The 19,850-nt window shown below is 47.9% G+C and overlaps 2 protein-coding genes across 3 annotated transcripts in view; both read left to right on the top strand.

Annotated features, from left to right (window-relative positions):
- The first annotated feature begins 257 nt into the window (after positions 1 to 257).
- Positions 258 to 3,951, top strand: LOC135810258 (uncharacterized). Of its 2 annotated transcripts, none has more exons than XM_065323739.1 (2): positions 258 to 1,985; positions 2,578 to 3,951. In XM_065323739.1, exon 2 carries the CDS (start codon positions 2,715 to 2,717, stop codon positions 3,399 to 3,401), a length of 687 nt encoding a protein of 228 aa, XP_065179811.1. In that variant the 5' UTR covers positions 258 to 1,985; positions 2,578 to 2,714; the 3' UTR covers positions 3,402 to 3,951. The 2 variants fall into 2 exon arrangements, with proteins under 2 accessions (XP_065179811.1, XP_065179810.1); XM_065323738.1 differs by having other exon boundaries at positions 2,555 to 3,951.
- Positions 3,952 to 4,951: 1,000 nt separating this feature from the next.
- Positions 4,952 to 19,850, top strand: part of LOC135810613 (leucine-rich repeat-containing protein 3C-like) — a 47,706-nt gene continuing 32,807 nt past the window's right edge. Inside the window, exons 1-3 of the mRNA XM_065324105.1 lie at positions 4,952 to 5,058; positions 5,151 to 5,262; positions 18,974 to 19,149. Of these exons, the coding sequence (XP_065180177.1) occupies positions 5,245 to 5,262; positions 18,974 to 19,149 (194 nt within the window). The 5' untranslated portion in view covers positions 4,952 to 5,058; positions 5,151 to 5,244. The remainder of the gene's footprint in view (positions 5,059 to 5,150; positions 5,263 to 18,973; positions 19,150 to 19,850) is intronic.

Genomic DNA, 19,850 nt, shown 5'->3' with positions numbered 1-19,850 from the left:
TTTGTTGTGGTTTTGTGTTTGTGACCTTGTGGTTCAGCAGGTGCTGTGAAAAAGAGCTGCTGTTGCATCCCGCGCTGTCTCAGCAGCTGCTCATGCTCGTGCAGCTATTGTAGCTGAAGCCATTGCTGTAGGGTTTCTACCGCCCCATCGGTGGGAGTGGAATCGATGCCCCTACAGTGCGATCCTCGCTGGTCCCCTGACCTTGGCGGTAAGGAAGAATTGGAAAAATACGCCAGTTTGTATTTGTTGCAAATTGACGCATTTGCAGCGCTTGTTAGCTCTGTGCATGTGGCTCATTGCAGACTGATTATTGCTGAGTCCTAGGCCTTGCGAGTTCCCAGAAGAAACCTATGAATTAGCCTCTGGGATGTAGCTGATGCTATTACCGCTCTTTAGAGATCGGATAGCTCTAGTCTAGTGCCCTTTTCTGTGGGTTCTCAGTCTGTGGGAGTACTTTCTCTGAGAGTTGTCATTATTAACAAAAGAAGGGGGTCGTTTGCATCTGCTTCTGTAGATTTTCCCGGGAAGTGGAACCCTGGGGTTGAAGTCAGTATCTGCAAAACTTAGACTACTACAGAAAACAATAGCCTGATCTATGTGTTCTGTCTTCTTTGAACATGCGAGTGAGTGTGCGGACATGTTGGTGCCTGGAGCGGTGAATGGATGTCCAGTGGACGCTGTGATTGATACAGGATCCGCCGCTACATTGTTGTCGAGAGGAATTTGCCGACCGCCTACCTAAGGAGCTGGAAAAGGAAACCTCTGACCAAGGCCCGAAGTTAATTGGCGCCAACGGGCAACCACTAGAAGCTGTGGCGTCAGCAATTGTTCAGTTGGAACTCGGAGATGCAACCTGTTGGCACCGGGTAAGAATTGTTAAGGGGTTGCCGCGTGATTGTATTGTTGGCCGGGACGTATTATCCCACATTCCTTGCACAATTTCTTCGGGACAAGGGCGAATGTTCTTCTCTACCTCCCCCGCCTCAATCAGTACTGTGGGTTCGGATTATGGAGTGTTGCAACTGAAATCTAAAGTGACATAGTTGGTCTTTGATCGCCTCTTGAAGGCAGATCTGCGGTTGAAGCCCAGTAAGTGTTTCTTGTTCCGCACAAGTGTTGAGTTCCTGGGCCACATTGTTACCCGTCAGGGGGTTAGGACCGACCCGGGTAAGATCGAGAGTCGGAAACTGGCCTACCCCTGAAGCAGTTGGAGAAGTGTGTGGTTTCTTGGGATTCTGTGGGTATTATAGGCGGTTGGCCCAAGATTTTGCCACCATTGCCCGCCCCTTGTACAGCCTGACGAAAACTGGCCAAGTGTTTTTGTGGACCCCTGACTGTGAAACCGCTTTCCTGAATCTGAAGACAGTGCTGACAACCGCCCCAGTACTAGCTTACCCCAGGTTTGGGCAAGATGCATCACCATTTCTGGTAGACGTAGATGCTAGTGGACTAGGGTTAGGAGCAGTGCTGTCTCAGGTTCAGGAAGGTCTGGAACGGCCGAGAGCGTAGGCTAGTCGACTTCTGGCCGATACAGAAACACGGTACGCATCCACGAAAAAGGAATTGTTAGGTTTAGCGTGGGATGTGCGACATTTTCGTTGCTACCTGCTTGGTGGACAATTTGTGAGTCGTACGGATCATCGTTCTCTAGAACACTTGGCTAATTTCAAAATCCACCGGCGATTGTGGCTCGCTGGCTGGAATTTTTGTCTGAATTTGAGTTCACCATATTGTACAGGGCAGGTCGATCGCACACTAAAGGTGATGCACTGTCACGCCGCCCTGACGCTTCGACGACGCTGTTCGTAGGGGCCGTGAACAACGACGTTGGCAACATCCCCGCACCCCTCATCCGCCGTTTCAACTGGCCGTGGTCAAGATGGGAAACGGAACAGGAGAAGGACCGAGATCTCGCCCAAGTAGTGTCCTGGCTAGGTATGGACTCTCCGCCTTGCCCACAGGACATGATGGGTAGCAGTCCTGAGGTACGTATTTTGTGGAAAAATCATGAAATGCTGGTTCATCATGAGGGGGTGTTGTGCCGTCGTTGGGAGGACCCTTGCCCCGGTAAGCCGTCTATCTTGCAAGTTGTTGTTCCCCGGCATTTACGATCATTGGTTTTGCAAGAGTATCATGACCAGGGGGGACATACGGGTTCTACACGCCTGCAGAAGAAACTGACGCAACAATTTCACTGGGTAGGCATGAAGAAAGATGTCTTGGATTGGGTTGCAAGTTGTTCTTCCTGTAGCCAGTTGAAGCGTCCCGTTGGCAGAGGGTCTGGCGCTCCAATGCAGTCTTCCTGGACGGGGTATCCTTTTGAGCGAGTAGCTATGGATTTGATCCCCAATTTGCCGGAGACAGCGGAAGGGAACCGCCATATTTTGGTTGTAGTTGACTATTTCACTAAATGGGTGGAAGCTTTTCCGCTTTCGAGAATGGATGCTTCCACTATTGCTTTGGTGTTTGTTAATGAGTTTGTGTCACGTTTTGGTGCTCCTGATCGGTTGCATACCGATCAGGGCAAAAACTTTGATGGCTCTCTGTTTCGCAGTGTTTGCTTTCTGCTTGGCATAGATAAGACCAGGACAACTGCGTACCATCCACAGAGTGATGGTCTGGTTGAGAGATTCAATCAGACGCTGGAGCGTGGCCTGGCGCACTACGTCTGCCGGAATCATCGAGATTGGGACATCAAGTTGCCAGCCTTCTTGATGGGATACCGCTCGACGCCGCAGACTAGTACCGGCTACAGTCCAAGCTATCTGCTCTTTGGTCGGGAGCTATGCCTACCTCAAGACTTGGCATTTGGATTACCGCCAGGAGCAGCATCCGCAGTAGCGTCCCAGCCGGAATTCGTGAGTGCTCTCCGCCGACGCCTGGAGGACGCTCATGCGCAGGTTCGGGAGCACTTGGGCAACGTGCACCGCTATCAAGCGCATATCCGTGATCGTAACGCTAAGGCCGTGACGTTTGCAGCTGGTGATGCAGTGTGGCTTCTGGTGCCGGCCATTCCGACGGGTACAACCGCCAAGTTTTCTAGACTGTGGCACGGACCGTACCTAGTCGAGGAGAAGCTCTCCGCCGTCACCTACCGCATCAAGCTGTCTGAGCCCACGACACGTCGGCTGATAGTGCACGTCAACCGGCTGAAAAGTTGTCATCATCGACCGAGTCGGCTGCAGGAGGTTCACGAACAAGATGAGTCGGACCCACCGCAGCCCATGGCATCCACCCTGACTCCGTCCTACCAGCCTGATGCCACTGATGCCGCCGCCCGAGACGAGGAGGACACCGCTCGGGTATTCGACAGTGCTCCGCCAGTTGGCGTGATGGAAAGGCGAACCCCGCGTTCCCGCCATCCACCTCAGCTGTTTGGGAGTCCCGTCTGGCACGAGTAAGGATTTCAGTGGTATTGACTGGATTGGTTGTGGCCAATATTACAGCTAGTCTTTGAACAGTTTTTGATCGGAACTCAAATTGTGACCTGCACTCGTTTAGTTAAATTGTTAGCCATAATCTTAGTTTAATTTATTACGTTACTTATAACACGAGGACGTGTTCTTTTCCGTGTAAGCGGGGGGATATGTCGTATCCATACGATTGGCACGTGCCTTTTAGGCCTCTACGGGACAAGTATGCCTTATTTAGTTGTTTTATTATTTATCTATCTCCCGTAAACGGGTTCATAATCTTCTTTATTTTATACTTCCCCACATGGCTCCCGCAACAGTTCGTACGCATATTGATTACGGTGATACGCTATTGCATGCGGGACCAGCAATCTCGTGGCCATGGACTTCCATGGCCGCAACTAGATCATATTGCCTTCTCCTTGCTTTTCTCTCTCTCTCTGGCCTTCCGCCTTCAGGCGGAAGCTTCGGCTTTCGTCTGTCTTGCCTTGTGCTCTCATATCGTCTCTTGAACCAAGTTAGCTCCTTTTGAAGATGTGAGTCAACCTGAACGCTGGTGTGAGTGTACGTGTCTGTATATGCCTGAGTGTGTGTGTGAGAGTATGTCTAGGTATATGTGCGTGCGTGCGTAAGAGTAATTCTGTTGGTGGACTCTCTCCAAGTGGCCACCACTGCACGGCCTTGTAATGTGAAGGTTTATTAGTAAGTTAGTTCATGTCGACGACCGCAGCCTTGGGGTCAAACCCCGGGCCGTCCGGATACGACACAAGCTATGTCCCAAACTATGATGTACGAAGGCAATGCACCGCTTTGATGTAGATTAGGAGCTCAGATGTCACTTTACCTCTCTCTATGCATTTGACAAGACCCTGTGGGTATCTGAGCGCCCTGGTAAGACTTGCCTTCACTGCGTTCAGTCTTGCTGATTGGGGCTCTTGTACATCGCCTATACGCACATGTACGCACATAATATAGCGACTAGCAAGAATGTGTTTGGCACGTTCCACAATTTCATGCTGTTCATTAAATGACATCTTGATGACAAGCAGTGACAAGCGGGTTTGCCGCAGGCGCAATGTAAAAGTCAAGTGGGGCTGAGTTCAGTCGACCAAACCCTATTTGCGACTAATGTCCATGTAGCAGCCTGCCATTTTCTTTGATTGGCGTCACATTGCTTCTTATCCTTTCCCATATGAAGTAAGGAAATTATGCCAAGTTATCGATAAGCTTGTGTGTTTGAGCCCATGACATGTCGATCATACATGTACAGTAGCACTGGCATGTGACCACTGCGTGCCACTCATAGCCCTGGTATACATTAGCCATCTAGTTACGGGTCCATCTACATGTACATGTACGTGTAGCTCATTTCTTAGGCTTGTGTTAGTGGGTCAGCAAAGGATGTCTACGTGCAGCAGCCAACCGAGCTGCTACGGAGTACCACTGACTGATATCATGGCACTCCTCGTGCGTGTGTATTGCATAGGCTTGCAGAGAGTCTAAGCAGAAAGCGAGCAACTAGTAATCAATTTGTTTCATTTAGGGCTTTGCTCCCGGAAGCAGTTATCCTTATCGCAAGGCAAACGAGCTTTATCGTGATTCGTGTGCTACACCCAATTGATCCAGGAATATACACCAACAGCTGGTAGGTGGAAACGTTTTGGATAGTTTTGTTTGTCGAATGTCGATTGATTCAAAGTAACTCGATCGTTCCTATCCTTCTGTTGTCTCCGATAGGGGTTTGTTGGCCGGATTTGAATTTTCCATCGTAATTGAGAACATTTCTCAGTACTGGTTTTGAACAGTGTTGCAACCAGTAGAGACGAGCACTATGGTGCTTCAGTTTAAGGTACGTTACGCTGTAGAGTAAGTGTGGCTCAAGAATGTTTCTATGTAAGCAGTATTATACCCAGTATGCTCCATAACAAATGCGGGAAGTGGTGGTGGGGCCGTGCTTCTTAGGCTAGCCTGGCAGTGTCGGCGTCTACACAGACAAGGTGCACCAGAAACATAGGGTGTTCAGCAGAGCAGGAATGTAAGACAGGCCAAGTTTTCGGAATTTCATTCCACTTACACCTCTACTGCAGAGGGAGACCGTTTCACTTACCTTTGTCGTATCCGGTCGGCCCGGGGTTAGACCCCACGGCTGCGGTTCGACATGAACTAACTTACTTACAAGTACTTACTAAACCTTCACATTACAAGGCCGTGCAGTGGTGGCCACTTGGAGAGAGTCCACCAACAGAAGTACTCTTACGCACGCACGCACATATACCTAGACATACTCTCTCACACACACACACACACACACACACACTCAGGCATATACAGACACGTACACTCACACCAGCGTTCAGGTTGACTCACATCTTGAAAGAGGGTACATGTGACTCAGTTCAAGAGACAATAATGAAGAGCACAAGGCAAGACAGACGAAAGCCGAAGCTTCCGCCTGAAGGCGGAAGGCAAGAGACAGAGAGAAAAGGAAGGTGATGGCAATAGTACCTACACATGTAGTTGCGGCCATGGAAGTCAATGGCCACGAGATTGCTGGTCCCGCATGCAATAGCGTATCAAACCGTAGTAAATATGTGTACGAACTGTTGCATAAAGGGCGGGAGCCATGTGGGGAAATAACAGCGTATACCAAAAAAGGAAGGCCCCAGGCCTTGTGTGAAGACATAAAATAAAGACGATTATGAACCCGTTTACAGGAGATAGATAAATAATTAGACACCTAAATAAGGCATACTTGTCCCGTAGAGGCCTAAAAGGCACGTGTCAATAGTATGGATACGACATAGCCCCCGGCTTACACGGAAAAGAACACGTCCTCGTGTTATAAGTAACGAAATAAATTAGACTAAGATTATGGCTAACAATTTAACTAAACGAGTGCAGGTCAAATTGGAGTTCTTATCAAAAACTGTTCAAAGACTAACTGTAATATTGGCCACAACCAATCCAGTCAATACCACTGAAGTCACTTATACTCATGCCACACAGGACTCCCAAACAGCTGGGGCGAATGGTGGGAACGCGGGGTTCGCCTTTCCAGCACGCCAACTGGCGGAGCACTGTCAAATACCTGAGTGGTGTCCTCCTCGTCTCGGGGGGCGGCATCAGTGGCATCAGGCTGGTGGGACGGAGTCAGGGTGGATGCCATGGGCTGCGATGGGTCCGACTCATCTTGCTCATGGACCTTCTGCAGCCGACTCGGTTGATGATGGCAACTTTTCAGTCGGTTGACGTGCACTATCAGCCGATGTGCCGTGGGCTCAGACAGCTTGATGCGGTAGGTGACGGCTGAGAGCTTCTCCTCGACTAGGTACTGTCCGTGCCAAAGTCTAGAAAACTTGGCGGTTGTACCCGTCGGAATAGCCGGCACCAGAAGCCACACTGCGTCACCTGCTGCACACGTCACGGCCTTAGCGTTGCGATCACGGCTATGCGCTTGATAACGGTGCACGTTGCCCAGGTGTTCCCGGACCTGCGCATGAGCGTCCTCAAGGCGTCGGCGGAGAGCACTCACAAATTCCGGCCTTGACGATACTGCGGATGCTTCTCCTGGCGGTAATCCAAATGCCAAGTCTTGAGGTAGGCATAACTCCCGACCAAAGAGTAGATAGCTTGGACTGTAGCCGGTACTAGTCTGCAGCGTCGAGCGGTATCCCATCAAGAAGGCTGGCAACTTGATGTCCCAATCTCGATGATTCCTGCAGACATAGTGCACCAGGCTACGCTCAAGCGTCTGGTTCAATCTTTCAACCAGACCGTCACTCTGTGGATGGTACGCAGTTGTCCTGGTCTTATCTATGCCAAGCAGAAAGCTAACACTCAGGACTGCTACCCATCATGTTCTGCGGGCAAGGCGGAGAGTCCATACCTAGCCAGGACACTACTTGGGCGAGATCTCGGTCCTGCTCCTGTTCCGTTTCCCATCTTGACCACGGCCAGTTGAAACGGCGGATGAGGGGTGTGGGGATTTCGCCAACGTGGTTGTTCACGGCCCCTACGAACAGCGTCGTCGGAACGTCAGGGCGGCGTGACAGTGCATCAGCGTTAGCGTGTGATCGACCTGCCCTGTACAATATTATGGTGAACTCAAATTCAGACAAAAATTCCAGCCAGCGAGGCACAATCGCATGTGGATTTTTGGAATTAGCCAAGTGTTCTAGAGAACGATGATCAGTACGAATTACAAATTGTCTACTAAGCAGGTAGCAACGAAAATGTCGCACAGCCCACACCAAACCCAACAATTCCTTTTTCGTGGATGCATACCGTGTTTCTTTATAGGCCATAAGTCGACTAGCATACCGTATCGGCCGTTCCAGACCTTCCTGAACCTGAGACAGCACTGCTCCTAACCCTAGTCCACTAGCATCTACGTCTACCAGAAATGGTGATGCATCTTGCCCAAACCTGGGGTAAGCTAATACTGGCGCGGTCGTCAGCACTGTCTTCAGATTTAGGAAAGCGGTTCCACAGTCAGGAGTCCACAAAACACTTGGCCTGTTTTCGTCAGGCTGTACAAGGGGCGGGCAATGGTGGCAAAATCTTGGGCAAAACGCCTATAATACCCACAGAATCCCAAGAAACCACGCACTTCTCCAACTGCTTCAGGGGTAGGCCAGTTTCTGACTTTCTCGATCTCACCCAGGTCGGTCCTATCCCCCTCCCGGGTAACAATGTGGCCCAGGAACTCAACACTTGTGCGGAACAAGAAATACTACTTACTGGGCTTCAACCGCAGATCCGCCTTCAAGAGGCGGTCAAAGACCAACTATGTCACTTTAGATTTCAGTTTCAACACTCCATAATCCGAACCCACAGCACTGATTGAGGCGGGGGAGGTAGAGAAGAACATTCGCCCTTGTCCCGAAGAAAATGTGCAAGGAATGTGGGATAATACGTCCCGGCCAACAATACAATCACGCGGCAACCCCTCAACAATTCTTACCCGGTGCCAACAGGGTGCATCTCCGAGTTCCAACTGAAAAATTGCTGACGCCACGGCTTCTAGTGGTTGCCCGTTGGAGCCAATCAACTTCGGGCCTTGGTCAGAGGTTTCCTTTTCCAGCTCCTTAGGTAGGCGGTCGGCAAAATCCTCTGACAACAATGTAGCGGCGGATCCTGTTTCAATCACAGCGTCCATTGGACATCCATTCAACGCTCGAGGCACCAACATGTCCGCATGCTCACGGCAATACAAGGTCAGGGGACCAGCGAGGATCGCACTGTAGGGGCGTCGATTCCACTCCCACAGATGGGGCGGTAGAAACCCTACAGCAATGGCTTCAGGTACAATAGCTGCACGAGCATGAGCAGCTGCCGAGACAGCGCAGGAGGTAACAGCAGCTCCTTTTCATAGCACCTGCTGAACCATAAGGTCACAAACACAAAACCACAAAAAAACACAAACCACAAGCACAGCAGGAAAACTGCTGCCACTGTGCCAGCTTCGTCATACCGGTCAAACTCTCCAATGACGCCATGATCAAACCCTTGACTTGGCGGCGCTCCACATCTGTTTGCAGAATGCGAATGTCCATACCAAGTGACACAAACCAAAATAATGGATATACGACGCCACGTGGAAATTTCGTCAAACTTACGATCACGAGAAACAGCCCAAGAACAACCATACCTTCTTCTTGATATCCTTGAGATCTCGTAGAAGTCCGGTCATTCGCGGATCAGAAAGCGGAAAATCCATACTGCCCGTCTATTCGAACGACCGGGGCATCACAATGTCATAAACATCAATGTCTCTCTCGTTGACAGCACACAAGGTATCGGATCCTGTTCACTGCGCCAAATGTCGTATCTGGTCGGCCGGGGGTTAGACCCCACGGCTGCGGTTCGACGACATGACGAACTTACTGTTAACCTTCACATTACAAGGCCGTGCAGTGGTGGCCACTTTGAGAGAGTCCACCAACAGAAGTACTCTTACGCACGCACGCACATATACCTAGACATACTCTCTCACACACCCACACACACACTCAGGCATATACAGACACGTACACTCACACCAGCGTTCAGGTTGACTCACATCTTGAAAGAGGGTACATGTGACTCAGTTCAAGAGACAATAATGAAGAGCACAAGGCAAGACAGACGAAAGCCGAAGCTTCCGCCTGAAGGCGGAAGGCAAGAGACAGAGAGAAAAGGAAGGTGATGGCAATAGTATCTACACATGTAGTTGCGGCCATGGAAGTCAATGGCCACGAGATTGCTGGTCCCGCATGCAATAGCGTATCAAACCGTAGTAAATATGTGTACGAACTGTTGCATAAAGGGCGGGAGCCATGTGGGGAAATAACAGCGTATACCAAATAAGGAAGGCCCCAGGTCTTGTGTGAAGACATAAAATAAAGACGATTATGAACCCGTTTACGGGAGATAGATAAATAATTAGACACCTAAATAAGGCATACTTGTCCCGTAAAGGCCTAAAAGGCACGTGTCAATAGTATGGATACGACACCTTCTACGTTATCTACTCTTCCAACACACTGCCGTGATCATGTTCTTTCTTTTCCTTTCAAAGGACCGTTGAAATAATGAATGAAACGTATAGGCAATGAAAACATACAAATACATGTATATCGGATGGGGGAAGTGTGGTTCGCCACACAGTTATTTGGTAACTCGTAGCCTGGCACAAGGAAAACATGGATACAGCAAATGGGATTTTCGGTCATTGACTACTTGATGGTCGGTCTGATCTGCGGCTTGATCCTGCAGACGTTTGACACTCGTGTGGATGCGAAAACTCTGCCCGACAGAGTCTCAGGAAAAATCTTCCTTATATAAAACTCCTATTCCGTGGCTTGTTCTCTTATGTCGCGTTCTTGGGTCTATCGCTAACACTCCTGCTTAGCTCGACATGGGTGTGATTTTCTTTCCAGTCTGTGACGACTCTCACTGCAGGGCCTTTACTAGAGTCCCGCTTGCATTACTCAAGCAACCACAGATAAATGTAGCGTGTGCGGATGTGAAGATTACACCATACATTAGTCAGGTTTGATTCTTACCGACATTTGAAGCTGTTCATTTTTACTTTTCGGTGCATCAGGTCCCTTGGCAGTCCCCTCACCTAACAAATCTTCACGACCCGAAATGATGCTACCCACACTACCTCCCAGACCAGAGACCAAACATTCAATAGTCTCTTTCTTCCCCTATTCATGTCCCGGCCAGGCCTCTACAGTCTCTCAATTATTGGTGCTGACTGCTCTTGGTGCACTACCAGCGATCATACGATCCAAGCGTACCTTGCCTGCTTTTCGCGTTAGCTGCTCACAATTTCTCCTTGGGCACCCTGTAAGAAGGCCATAGGCCTGTTGGGTATACCCCAGTAAAATACTACTACTACTACTTCTACTACTTCTACTTAAACGGCAAGGATCACTATGGAAAGTCGTAGGAGTAGGAAGCAAGTTTTTAGCTCCTGCCTTTCCATCTATGGAATAGCCTTTCGGCCACTTTTGTAAGTATAGGTGGACCTGGAACTAGTCCCAGCCCTAATATGGTGGAGAACTCAAATATGGACCTGGCCTTGCTGCTGGATGGGGAGATTCGTGACTTGGCCAAAAAGTCAGGACTTGCCGGTGTGGACTCGTTGGCCCGACCGGACCTTGTACTTCAACTTCGCGCCATGGACATCGGCAAATCAGGTATGCCAGCGCTAGTGAGCTCTATCAGTGCACTGTCCTCGACTATCACTGCATTAACTGTGGAAATGGTCTCCCTCAGGGAGGACAGGGATAGGGAAGTTAGAGAAATGAAAGCAACCATTGATGGCCTCGTGGCGAAGATGATACACCTTGAGGAAGGCGGGAGTCCAAACCTGATTGCACAATCTACAACCCCGAGTACAACGTACAGTAGTGTAGCTAGTTCAGGTAGTACAGGGGCTGGGGTGAAAGAAACCGTCACTCGGACTCGTACTCCCCCCAACGCACACTCTGCTAACCGTACCCGCACTTCCCAAACATCGACACATGTACACCAGACCTCATCACGCACTGAAACACCATCGGCTGCACCAACCAGATCAACTAGTACAAGTGAATATACGGGAAGCAGTTCGGATGGCTGGGCCGAAGTTGTACGGCGTCGGGTCACGTCCCGGTACGTGAAGCCTGTGGCCCCAGCTAACCCCTGGCCGAGTCGCCTGCTTTGTTTCGCGCTCACACAAAGTCTCATTTAGGGTTCCCAGTAAAAAGGCAACATTGCCTGTTGGGAAATCCCTAACAAAATAAGAAAAAATAATAATAATAATAATAATAACCCCAACATCCTTAGGCTGTGTTTACATGAGAAATTTCAACCCGGGTCGAGTTCAGCCCGGGTTGAAAGTCTGTACGATAGACAAAAGAGGTGAGCGTTTACATGAAGACAGCTGACCCGGGTCAAATACTGATATGCCGCCAAAAGTCCACTTCTAGGGTCCTGTATGGTCACGTGAATCCGTTCGCGCGAAATTTGCATCTGCAGTGCTGTTCAAACCTGGCGCGAGATACGCACAGAAGTACGTTTGTACGATTTTCTTGACCCGGGTTGATTTCAACCCTCCCCTTGGGGGGAGAATTGAAATCAACCCGGGGCGAAATTTCAACCCGGGTCAAGCGCAGTGCGTCATGTAAACGCGCCATTCACTTTGTGCACATGGGGGGTTGAAATCTGACCCGGGTCGAACTCAACCCGGGTTGAAACGCTTCATGTAAACACAGCCTAACAGGCGTAGAAAAAGTCGCGAAATCTGTGTTCTACGTGGGCAATGTCCACATGGAGTGTAGCGCTAACGCAATTACTGACTGGTGCAAAGACCGTGAGGTTGAGGTGCTCAATTGCAGTATTAGCGAATCCCGGACCTTTGGCACAGCATATGCACGATTGACTGTCCTAGCGACGGATGAAGGCAAAATACTCAGTGCAGGATTTTGGCCGGCAACAATTAGCCACACTGTCCGTAAGTGGCGCTTTGCCGACGGTACCAACGTGACTGAACGTGGTGGTGATAGTTCCTCGTCATAATCATGTTGTCTATGTCTTCCCTCAACTTGCATGCTACCCCATTCTACCCCAGATCAGAATCCGACCTAACGCTGATAACCATGAATTGTCGGTCTCTCGTCAATAAATTAGCTGAACTTTCGATTGTTATGGAGAGCACTAAGCCAAGTATTGTTTGCCTCACGGAGACCTGGCTGTGCCCATCTGTTTCCGTGCATGTACCGGGCTATTCCTGTTTTAGAAGAGACAGACCAGCACACGAGAACAGAAATGCACACTCTTTCACTAGAGGATATGGTGGTGTCGCCGTGCTTGTCCGGACTGATGCTTTTCAACATATTCTCCACAGACCCGACCTGCACCGTCAGGGCTGTGAATCTACCTGGGTGGAAGTTAAGTCTCAATGCACCCCTAACCCTATTCTTGTATGTTGCATGTATCGACCCCCTTCCCAAACGGCGGAACAATTGTCTTTCTTCTCGGATATGCTGGTCGATGCTATACAGTCCTCTTGCTATGACGAGTGTGACTTCTTCCTGACGGGGGATTTTAATGCCAAACATAATGATTGGTGCTCTTCTGACTCCACCTCTACAGCCAATACCAACCTACAGACAGTTTTTTCAATGCTTGGGCTCCAACAACTAGTGAGTTTCCCAACATACACTTCATCAGCGGGTGCCAACTCATGTCTTGACTTGTTGGTAACCAACAAACCCCGACACGTCCTCTCAGTCGACCACGCAGCTCCTCTTGGCACATCTGATCATCTGCAGGTTGTTTGTACGCTCAACTATGCATCGTGCTCGACACCACAAGCGACTGCTAAATCGTCCCTCCATCCCCAGGCTCAGTACAGGTATAAACAAGTGCCTACCCGTGTCTGGCAGGTTGTGAATGAAGACTTGTCTAGGTTGGACTGGTCATTACTTCATCGGCATTCTGATGTTGATGATGCCATTGTCCTGTTTGATGCTTTACTACAGTCAGCATTCCATCGTCATCTGTTGCCTTACAAAGTTATTCCGCGGACAGGAGACTACATTAGGCCTCGTCCTACTATGCGGGATGCATGCCGACCCTGGATCACTCCGGACCTCAAGTGTGCTGTGAAACTGAAGCGCGATTTGTATAGCATTTATAGGAAGTATCCAACCAGTGAAAACTTCATTGCCTTTAAGCGCAAGCGTAACGAAGTGAAATGTTTGTCACGTACCCTTCATCGTCAGTATGTACAGTCGGTTCATGCCACCCTGTCTTCCCATGATCGCCCTAGTCTCCATCAATTTCTCCGCCATCTCCGTAAGAACTGTAGTCGGGAGCCGATCCGATCAATGACAGCTTCAGACGGCACGGTAACAACAGATCCCGCAGACATAGCAGACATATTGAACACGCAGTTTACGTCGTTTGGACTTCCTGACGACCCTACGTGGCCTATACCACCACTCACCCCTTCACCCTCAATACCTGCGTCCCTCCTATCATTGTCGACTGGTACAGCCCAAGTGAGGAAATATCTCCGTAATCTGAAAACTGGCAAGTCCCCTGGTCAAGACGGAATTACCAACGAAGTTTGGAGAGCTCTTGCTCCGTCTGTTGCCTATCCTGTGTCAATTATCTTGAATATGTCATTTCGTGAAGGGAAATTCCCAGCCATGTGGAAAACTGCGGTAGTCGTGGCCACCTACAAAAATAGAGGACCACGCACCACCCCCAGCAACTATCGCCCTATCTCATTGCTCTCTACTTTATCAAAAGTGTGCGAACGGGTTGTATATGACATCATTTATGATCATGTTCGCATTTCACTTTCGCCAGCACAGTCGGGCTTTTGTCGGGGTGACTCCACCAGGTACCAGATTACCCGCCTCGTGCAAGACATCCACACCGCCCGGAACGCCCATAACCATGTTGGTTTAGTTTTCTTCGATCTCGCAAAGGCCTTCGACACTGTTTGGCACAGGGGTCTCTTAGCTAAGCTGCGAACAGTATATCGCATTGATGGCAAGGCTATCGGCTGGCTCTCATCGTATCTCTCTAACCGACATCAGCTTGTACGCCTCTCAACTGTGTTATCGGAGCCTTTACCCGTTACTTCTGGAGTCCCCCAGGGTTCAATCCTTGGGCCACTGCTATTTCTCCTGTATATTAATGACCTCCCCGATATTGCCCCTGGTGTCAGCCTTTTCGCTGACGACACAGCTCTGCTTTGCTCCAATGCTTGCCCTATACGCCTGCACGAAGCCATGCAAGATAGCATTGGGAAAGTTATAACCTGGATGCATGATTGGAAGTTGCAGCCAAACGTTGATAAAACGGCAGCTATGTACATTTCCCCTTCTCCCCCTTCCCTGCCACTTTGTTTTCCTTCTTCAAGTGTTGCTATTCATATTGTTGAAGAGCATAAGCATCTTGGCGTTATTATTGACTCTAAATTGTCGTGGTCACCCCATGTGCAGTATGTCTGCAAGCGCACAAGCTCCATCCTTGGGGCTCTTCAAGCCCACTGTAGACATCTTCCTCTTTCTTGCAAACGCTTGTTTTATCGTTGCTATATATTGCCCTTACTTGACTACTGTGATACTGCTTGGTGTGGCATAACTACTACTGTATTGAACAAGCTAGAAACCCATAACCGCATGCTCCTTAAAATCTTATTTAGCAAAGATCGTCGCTTTCCCTCCGCTAGTCTTTACGAAATTGCCAAGATCAGTCCCCTTTCCACTCGACATAAGTACCACCTCTGTGTTCTCATACATAAAATATTACTAAATAAAATACCCTTGCATATGCAGGCTTATAATTGGTTCTCCGAAACACGGAATACCCGGAACTCACTCAGTCTCCCACGCGCTGCCTCCACCCTATTCACTAGATCCCCGATCTTTGCTGGCTATGTGTTTTGGGCAACATTACCAACGCAGGCCAAGACCAGCACGTCGATGGATAATTTTGTTGCTAAAATCTCTGCTCAATTATAGGTTTCATGTATATCCTGCTGGTTTGTCTCCTCCTTTGCCTTCTTTGCCTTTTATTTGTATTCTTTTATCTGTTTTACTGCTGTGGTTGGCTTTCACCCTTGTCTCAGTTTTATTGGCCGTCATCATGATGTGCCATGAGATAATGATATAAATACAAAGGTGAAGATAACTCAGAAGTTGCGACGAACTCGGCCATTTGAAAATAAATTGAAATTCGTCACCTCTCCGCACTGCGCTCTTGGTCCGCATTCACCAAAGCATAGCGATGAATTCCGTTCTTGCATAGATGTGTGGTCATTGATTACGTGGAGATGAAGTTTGAAAATGTTACTCGTTGTATCTCTGGAGAGGAACCCTCCCTAACCTCGTGATATCTTATTTGTACTTTCGAACAAAAATTGATAAAAAGGCTTTATGAATGGATTGTTACTCAATCTGCGGACAGAACTGTTTCGTCCTTTGTGGAATCATCAGTGCAGCACCGAGGAAATGACCCCGAACCTTGTAGCAATGAAAAAATAGTTTCTAAAGCCAGATTTAAATCAAGCCGGAACGTAACTTGTCAGAGTGCTTAAACTGACAAGTCAGGAACGCAAAAGACAAAGGCACTACCCCACACAAGAGTGCTAAACTGCTACAAGCAGGAGCGTAATAAACGAATGGGTTGCTATCTTTTCGTGAACTTTCGATGAAAAATTAAAACAGTCTCCTTTAAATATTCGACGTGGAGACAATAATTATTGCAATAAGGAGGACGAGCTTAAGTGATATTTGGACTACTTTATTAAACAATGTTAAGTTCTGGAGACGGTGCGAAAAACGATCTAAAAGGTAAGGAGAAAAGCGATGGAAAAAAAAAAGTTTCGAACATGTTTTCGTACAACACTCTTCAGGAATCACCGTTGTACTAAAGAATAAAATAAGAACAAAGGAAATATTATAGCAATCAAGTTAGAGTAGCAAGGTACAGTGACAGTATTAAAATATCAAAGTGTGATACTTCTCATAAAGGTGTCCACAAAACAAGTGTATGAGAATTATACGCGTTGCATATGTGTATCACCAACAAAAGAAAGTGAGAATGCATAATAATAGCAAATATTGTGAAAAGAAGAAGGACAAAATGTTACGAGTCATGACTAACTGTCCACCAACGTAACCGGATCTTATACAGTTTTTTCACACTTAATTGGCTCATCATCCGAGTTCAACAGCAACATTTAATATAAACGACAATAAGTTTTAAGAAAGAGGACATATGGATACGAGTTAAGAGTAACTCTACATCACCGTAACCAGATACTCTACAGTCAGAAAGTGCAACAACTAGGCACAAAGCTGACAAAGTACTGAGACATTCGGCGTCCTGACACCTAGCTTCAACACATTTCCGTAGCGCTAACCGACAGCCGTCCAACTGTGCCTAGTTGTTGCACTTTCTGACTGCATATAGTATCTGGTTACAGTGATGGAGAGTTACTCTTAACTCGTATCCATATGTCCTCTTCCTTTCTACATTTATAATTGGCTCACCATCCGAGTTTTAATAAGTTTTGGAAGCTCTTTGTCCTAAAGTAGTCCAAATGTCACAGTCTCCTTTGTTAGATCTAAAACTAATACAAGAAACACTGATATTCTAAAGCAAGCACTATTGGAGGTGTGATTACATGAGCATCGAGCAGAGTGAAAGTAAATGTAGAGAAAAGAGAAATGCAGGTGAGGAAGGCACATGTACATGAGTGGGTATGTGAGTGTTGGCATGTTAAGTGAAGAGTGTGAGAGCTGTAACGAATTCTTTCTGTTTGCGTAAATCTGGATCACGAGTACGAGTAAACATGGCTTCTAATACGGAGAGTAGACGAAAACTACTAGCATAGCACGCCATACTGAAGCAGGAATCATCATACAATTGCAAACATTGGGGTTGGACACCAAATGCCTGAATACAGCAGATCTACGAGTAGTCACAAACATTGCACACTGCTTGCTGCTCATGTGATCGCGCCTCCAATAGTGCTATCTTTAGAATATCAGTGTTTCTTGTATTAGTTTTAGATCTAATAACCTACACCTTATGATACCATGAATAGTCTCCTTTGTGTGCAACATTTCAATTGGTCGTAACTCAGCCAGTCCTGTTATATTTCCAAGAACTAAAATTCGTATACGTAGGTCGAAAAGAATATTCCCAGCTGCCCATTGAAACAATCGTGGAAGCGCCCCGATGTATGGTTCCAGAGTTACGAAGCCTGAAAGTCGAATCGCGGCGAATGTCGCGCAATAGCCGCGTGCGCAGATTTGAATGAGGGATTTCCCATCATTCTGGGCAAGTAGTGACGGTGAAACACGTTCAAAATGGCATACGGACTAGTGGCAGTTTGTGGACTTTTTGAAGTAATTAATTGTTACGGGCAAGGCTAAGAGCGAAATGGCAAGACGACTTCTGTTGGATTATTGGCGTGGCAACTAAGACACTGGGATATAGCGCCAGAGTTTTGACATTCGTGATGGCAAGTGTAGGCTCCTCTTGCGACGAGCTTTCCAGGAAGCCCAAGATTGAAAAAATCGTCAAAAGGAGACTAAAGTCGTAGCCCGGAGAATTATGGAATTTGAGGTGAGTCGAGATCAAATTCAGTCGGCGTACATTTTCCGTACATAAATGGCTTCAGAGAGCATGCGCTACTGTTGCCGTCATTGTTGATTTGCTGCCGTGGATCAGTTCACGACTCGTATTTCTCGTCCCCTGGTGCTCTTGTCAGCGTGTTGTGGTCTCTGGCGATTTCATTCAAAGAGAGGGCAAGGGCATGGATGTTTTAGTGCTGTTAGATTATAATTGTGCGCTTTGGACCTTATCGCAAACATTAACCGACGTCGTCAATGTATGGCACCGGAAGAAACTACGTACCATCATTGGTATCACGTACCCACAACGAATCTCGAACACAGCGCTGTATGCCAGAACCGAGCAGACCCCACTATCCCAAGTCTGCAGGCAACGGAGACTGCTGTGGTTCGGCCATGTAGTGAGGGAAGGCGAAGAATCGTCCTCTTTCCAAGCCCTCCTAATGTCGATCAACACAACAGACATACGACGACCCCGAGGACGGCCACGTCTGAGATGGATCGACGTTGTCAAGAAAGACTTACAATGCATTAATCTGTCGCTTCTGGATGCTGTGCAATCTGCTTCTGATAGAGCTGCTTGGCTCGAAATTGTTAACAGATGCGTTGACCTCATGCAATGAGTGAAATGCGAACTGTCATTATTATTATTATTATTAGATTAGTGGAGAGGAATGTGATCTTGCTCCTTGTGTGATGCATTACGCTGAATTAACTTAGGACTAATACCCTCGCAGTCAGCATTATTGGCCTCACTGGTTTCCAGATGTGGGTAAAGATTATGTGACAAATCCAGCGGTGCTAAACATGTTTGTTGTTCGTTTGTTTGTATTTATCTGCAAGAAGAAGTGCCAAGAACCCAATAACATGAGAGCGAATGTGATGATGGCTACGGCCAACATCTTCGTGTCCTGTTTCTAACAGATGTCAATCGACACTGTACTGTCATTGGTCATCTGCTGCTATGTACTCACCGGTACTACAGTGATGAGTTGTCCAGCGCCATGTTCGTGTGATGGTGCACCTCGGTACACTGTAGATTGCTCCACTCGCGGATTAACAATGGTGCCTGGTGGAATACCGAATACAACAATAACTCTGTAAGTCACCCATCTTGGAATATGCCGTGCAGCCATTCACACTTTCCGTATCTGTTAAACTGAATAGTCGGCATTTGCAATGTGATGAGATCACCGGCTCAAAGCTCCGTATGTGATGTATTTTCTTGATCCATTGTTTTTTTTAAGACCAGGACAAGACACAATTAAAAGAGAAAAGGACAGAGTAAACGAGCGATGGCGGAACACGGTCAAACTAGGATCGATGCTTGGAGTGCAGGAAGATATTAGTCGGAGAAAACGTCTAGAAACATGTGCCTTACATCAGCTGTGGGTGATATGGCTAAGACGTAACCATGCCCGTGAACCCCTTCGGATTAGATTATAATAGTAATAAAAATACGAAGTAGTGGTTGCGACTTCGGCGATGACTTGTAAGAAAGGGTTTGCTCCCCACACCGGAGCTCGCGCTATACCGCCGACTTTACTTGACACTTGACTGACTCACGACTGCCATCCAGAGCACACGAGAAGTCCATCGAACCTTCCACTCGGCAAACCTGCAAGAAAGCACCACTCCCTGCTCAATACACAGTGTTTCGGGGAATTCACCCCTCATCAGTTGAGCTTGAGTAGGCTGTGGAAGATTGTGCCTGAAGAGCACCACTTATATAGTGCTCTCCAGGCACAAACATCACCAGGGATACAAACTTACAGAGACGCTCCGTTTCCAGCGCGACAAA

Source organism: Sycon ciliatum, chromosome 2 (assembly GCF_964019385.1).
Source record: "Sycon ciliatum chromosome 2, ocSycCili1.1, whole genome shotgun sequence".
Classification (NCBI taxonomy): domain Eukaryota; kingdom Metazoa; phylum Porifera; class Calcarea; order Leucosolenida; family Sycettidae; genus Sycon; species Sycon ciliatum.
The sequence above is the reverse complement of the archived record's forward strand: the minus strand, read 5'-3'. Positions and strand labels throughout refer to the sequence as shown.

Excerpts from the sequence above, each read along its gene's own strand:
- LOC135810258 (XM_065323739.1), top strand. The coding sequence starts at position 2,715 with ATGGGATACCGCTCGACGCCGCAGACTAGTACCGGCTACAGTCCAAGC.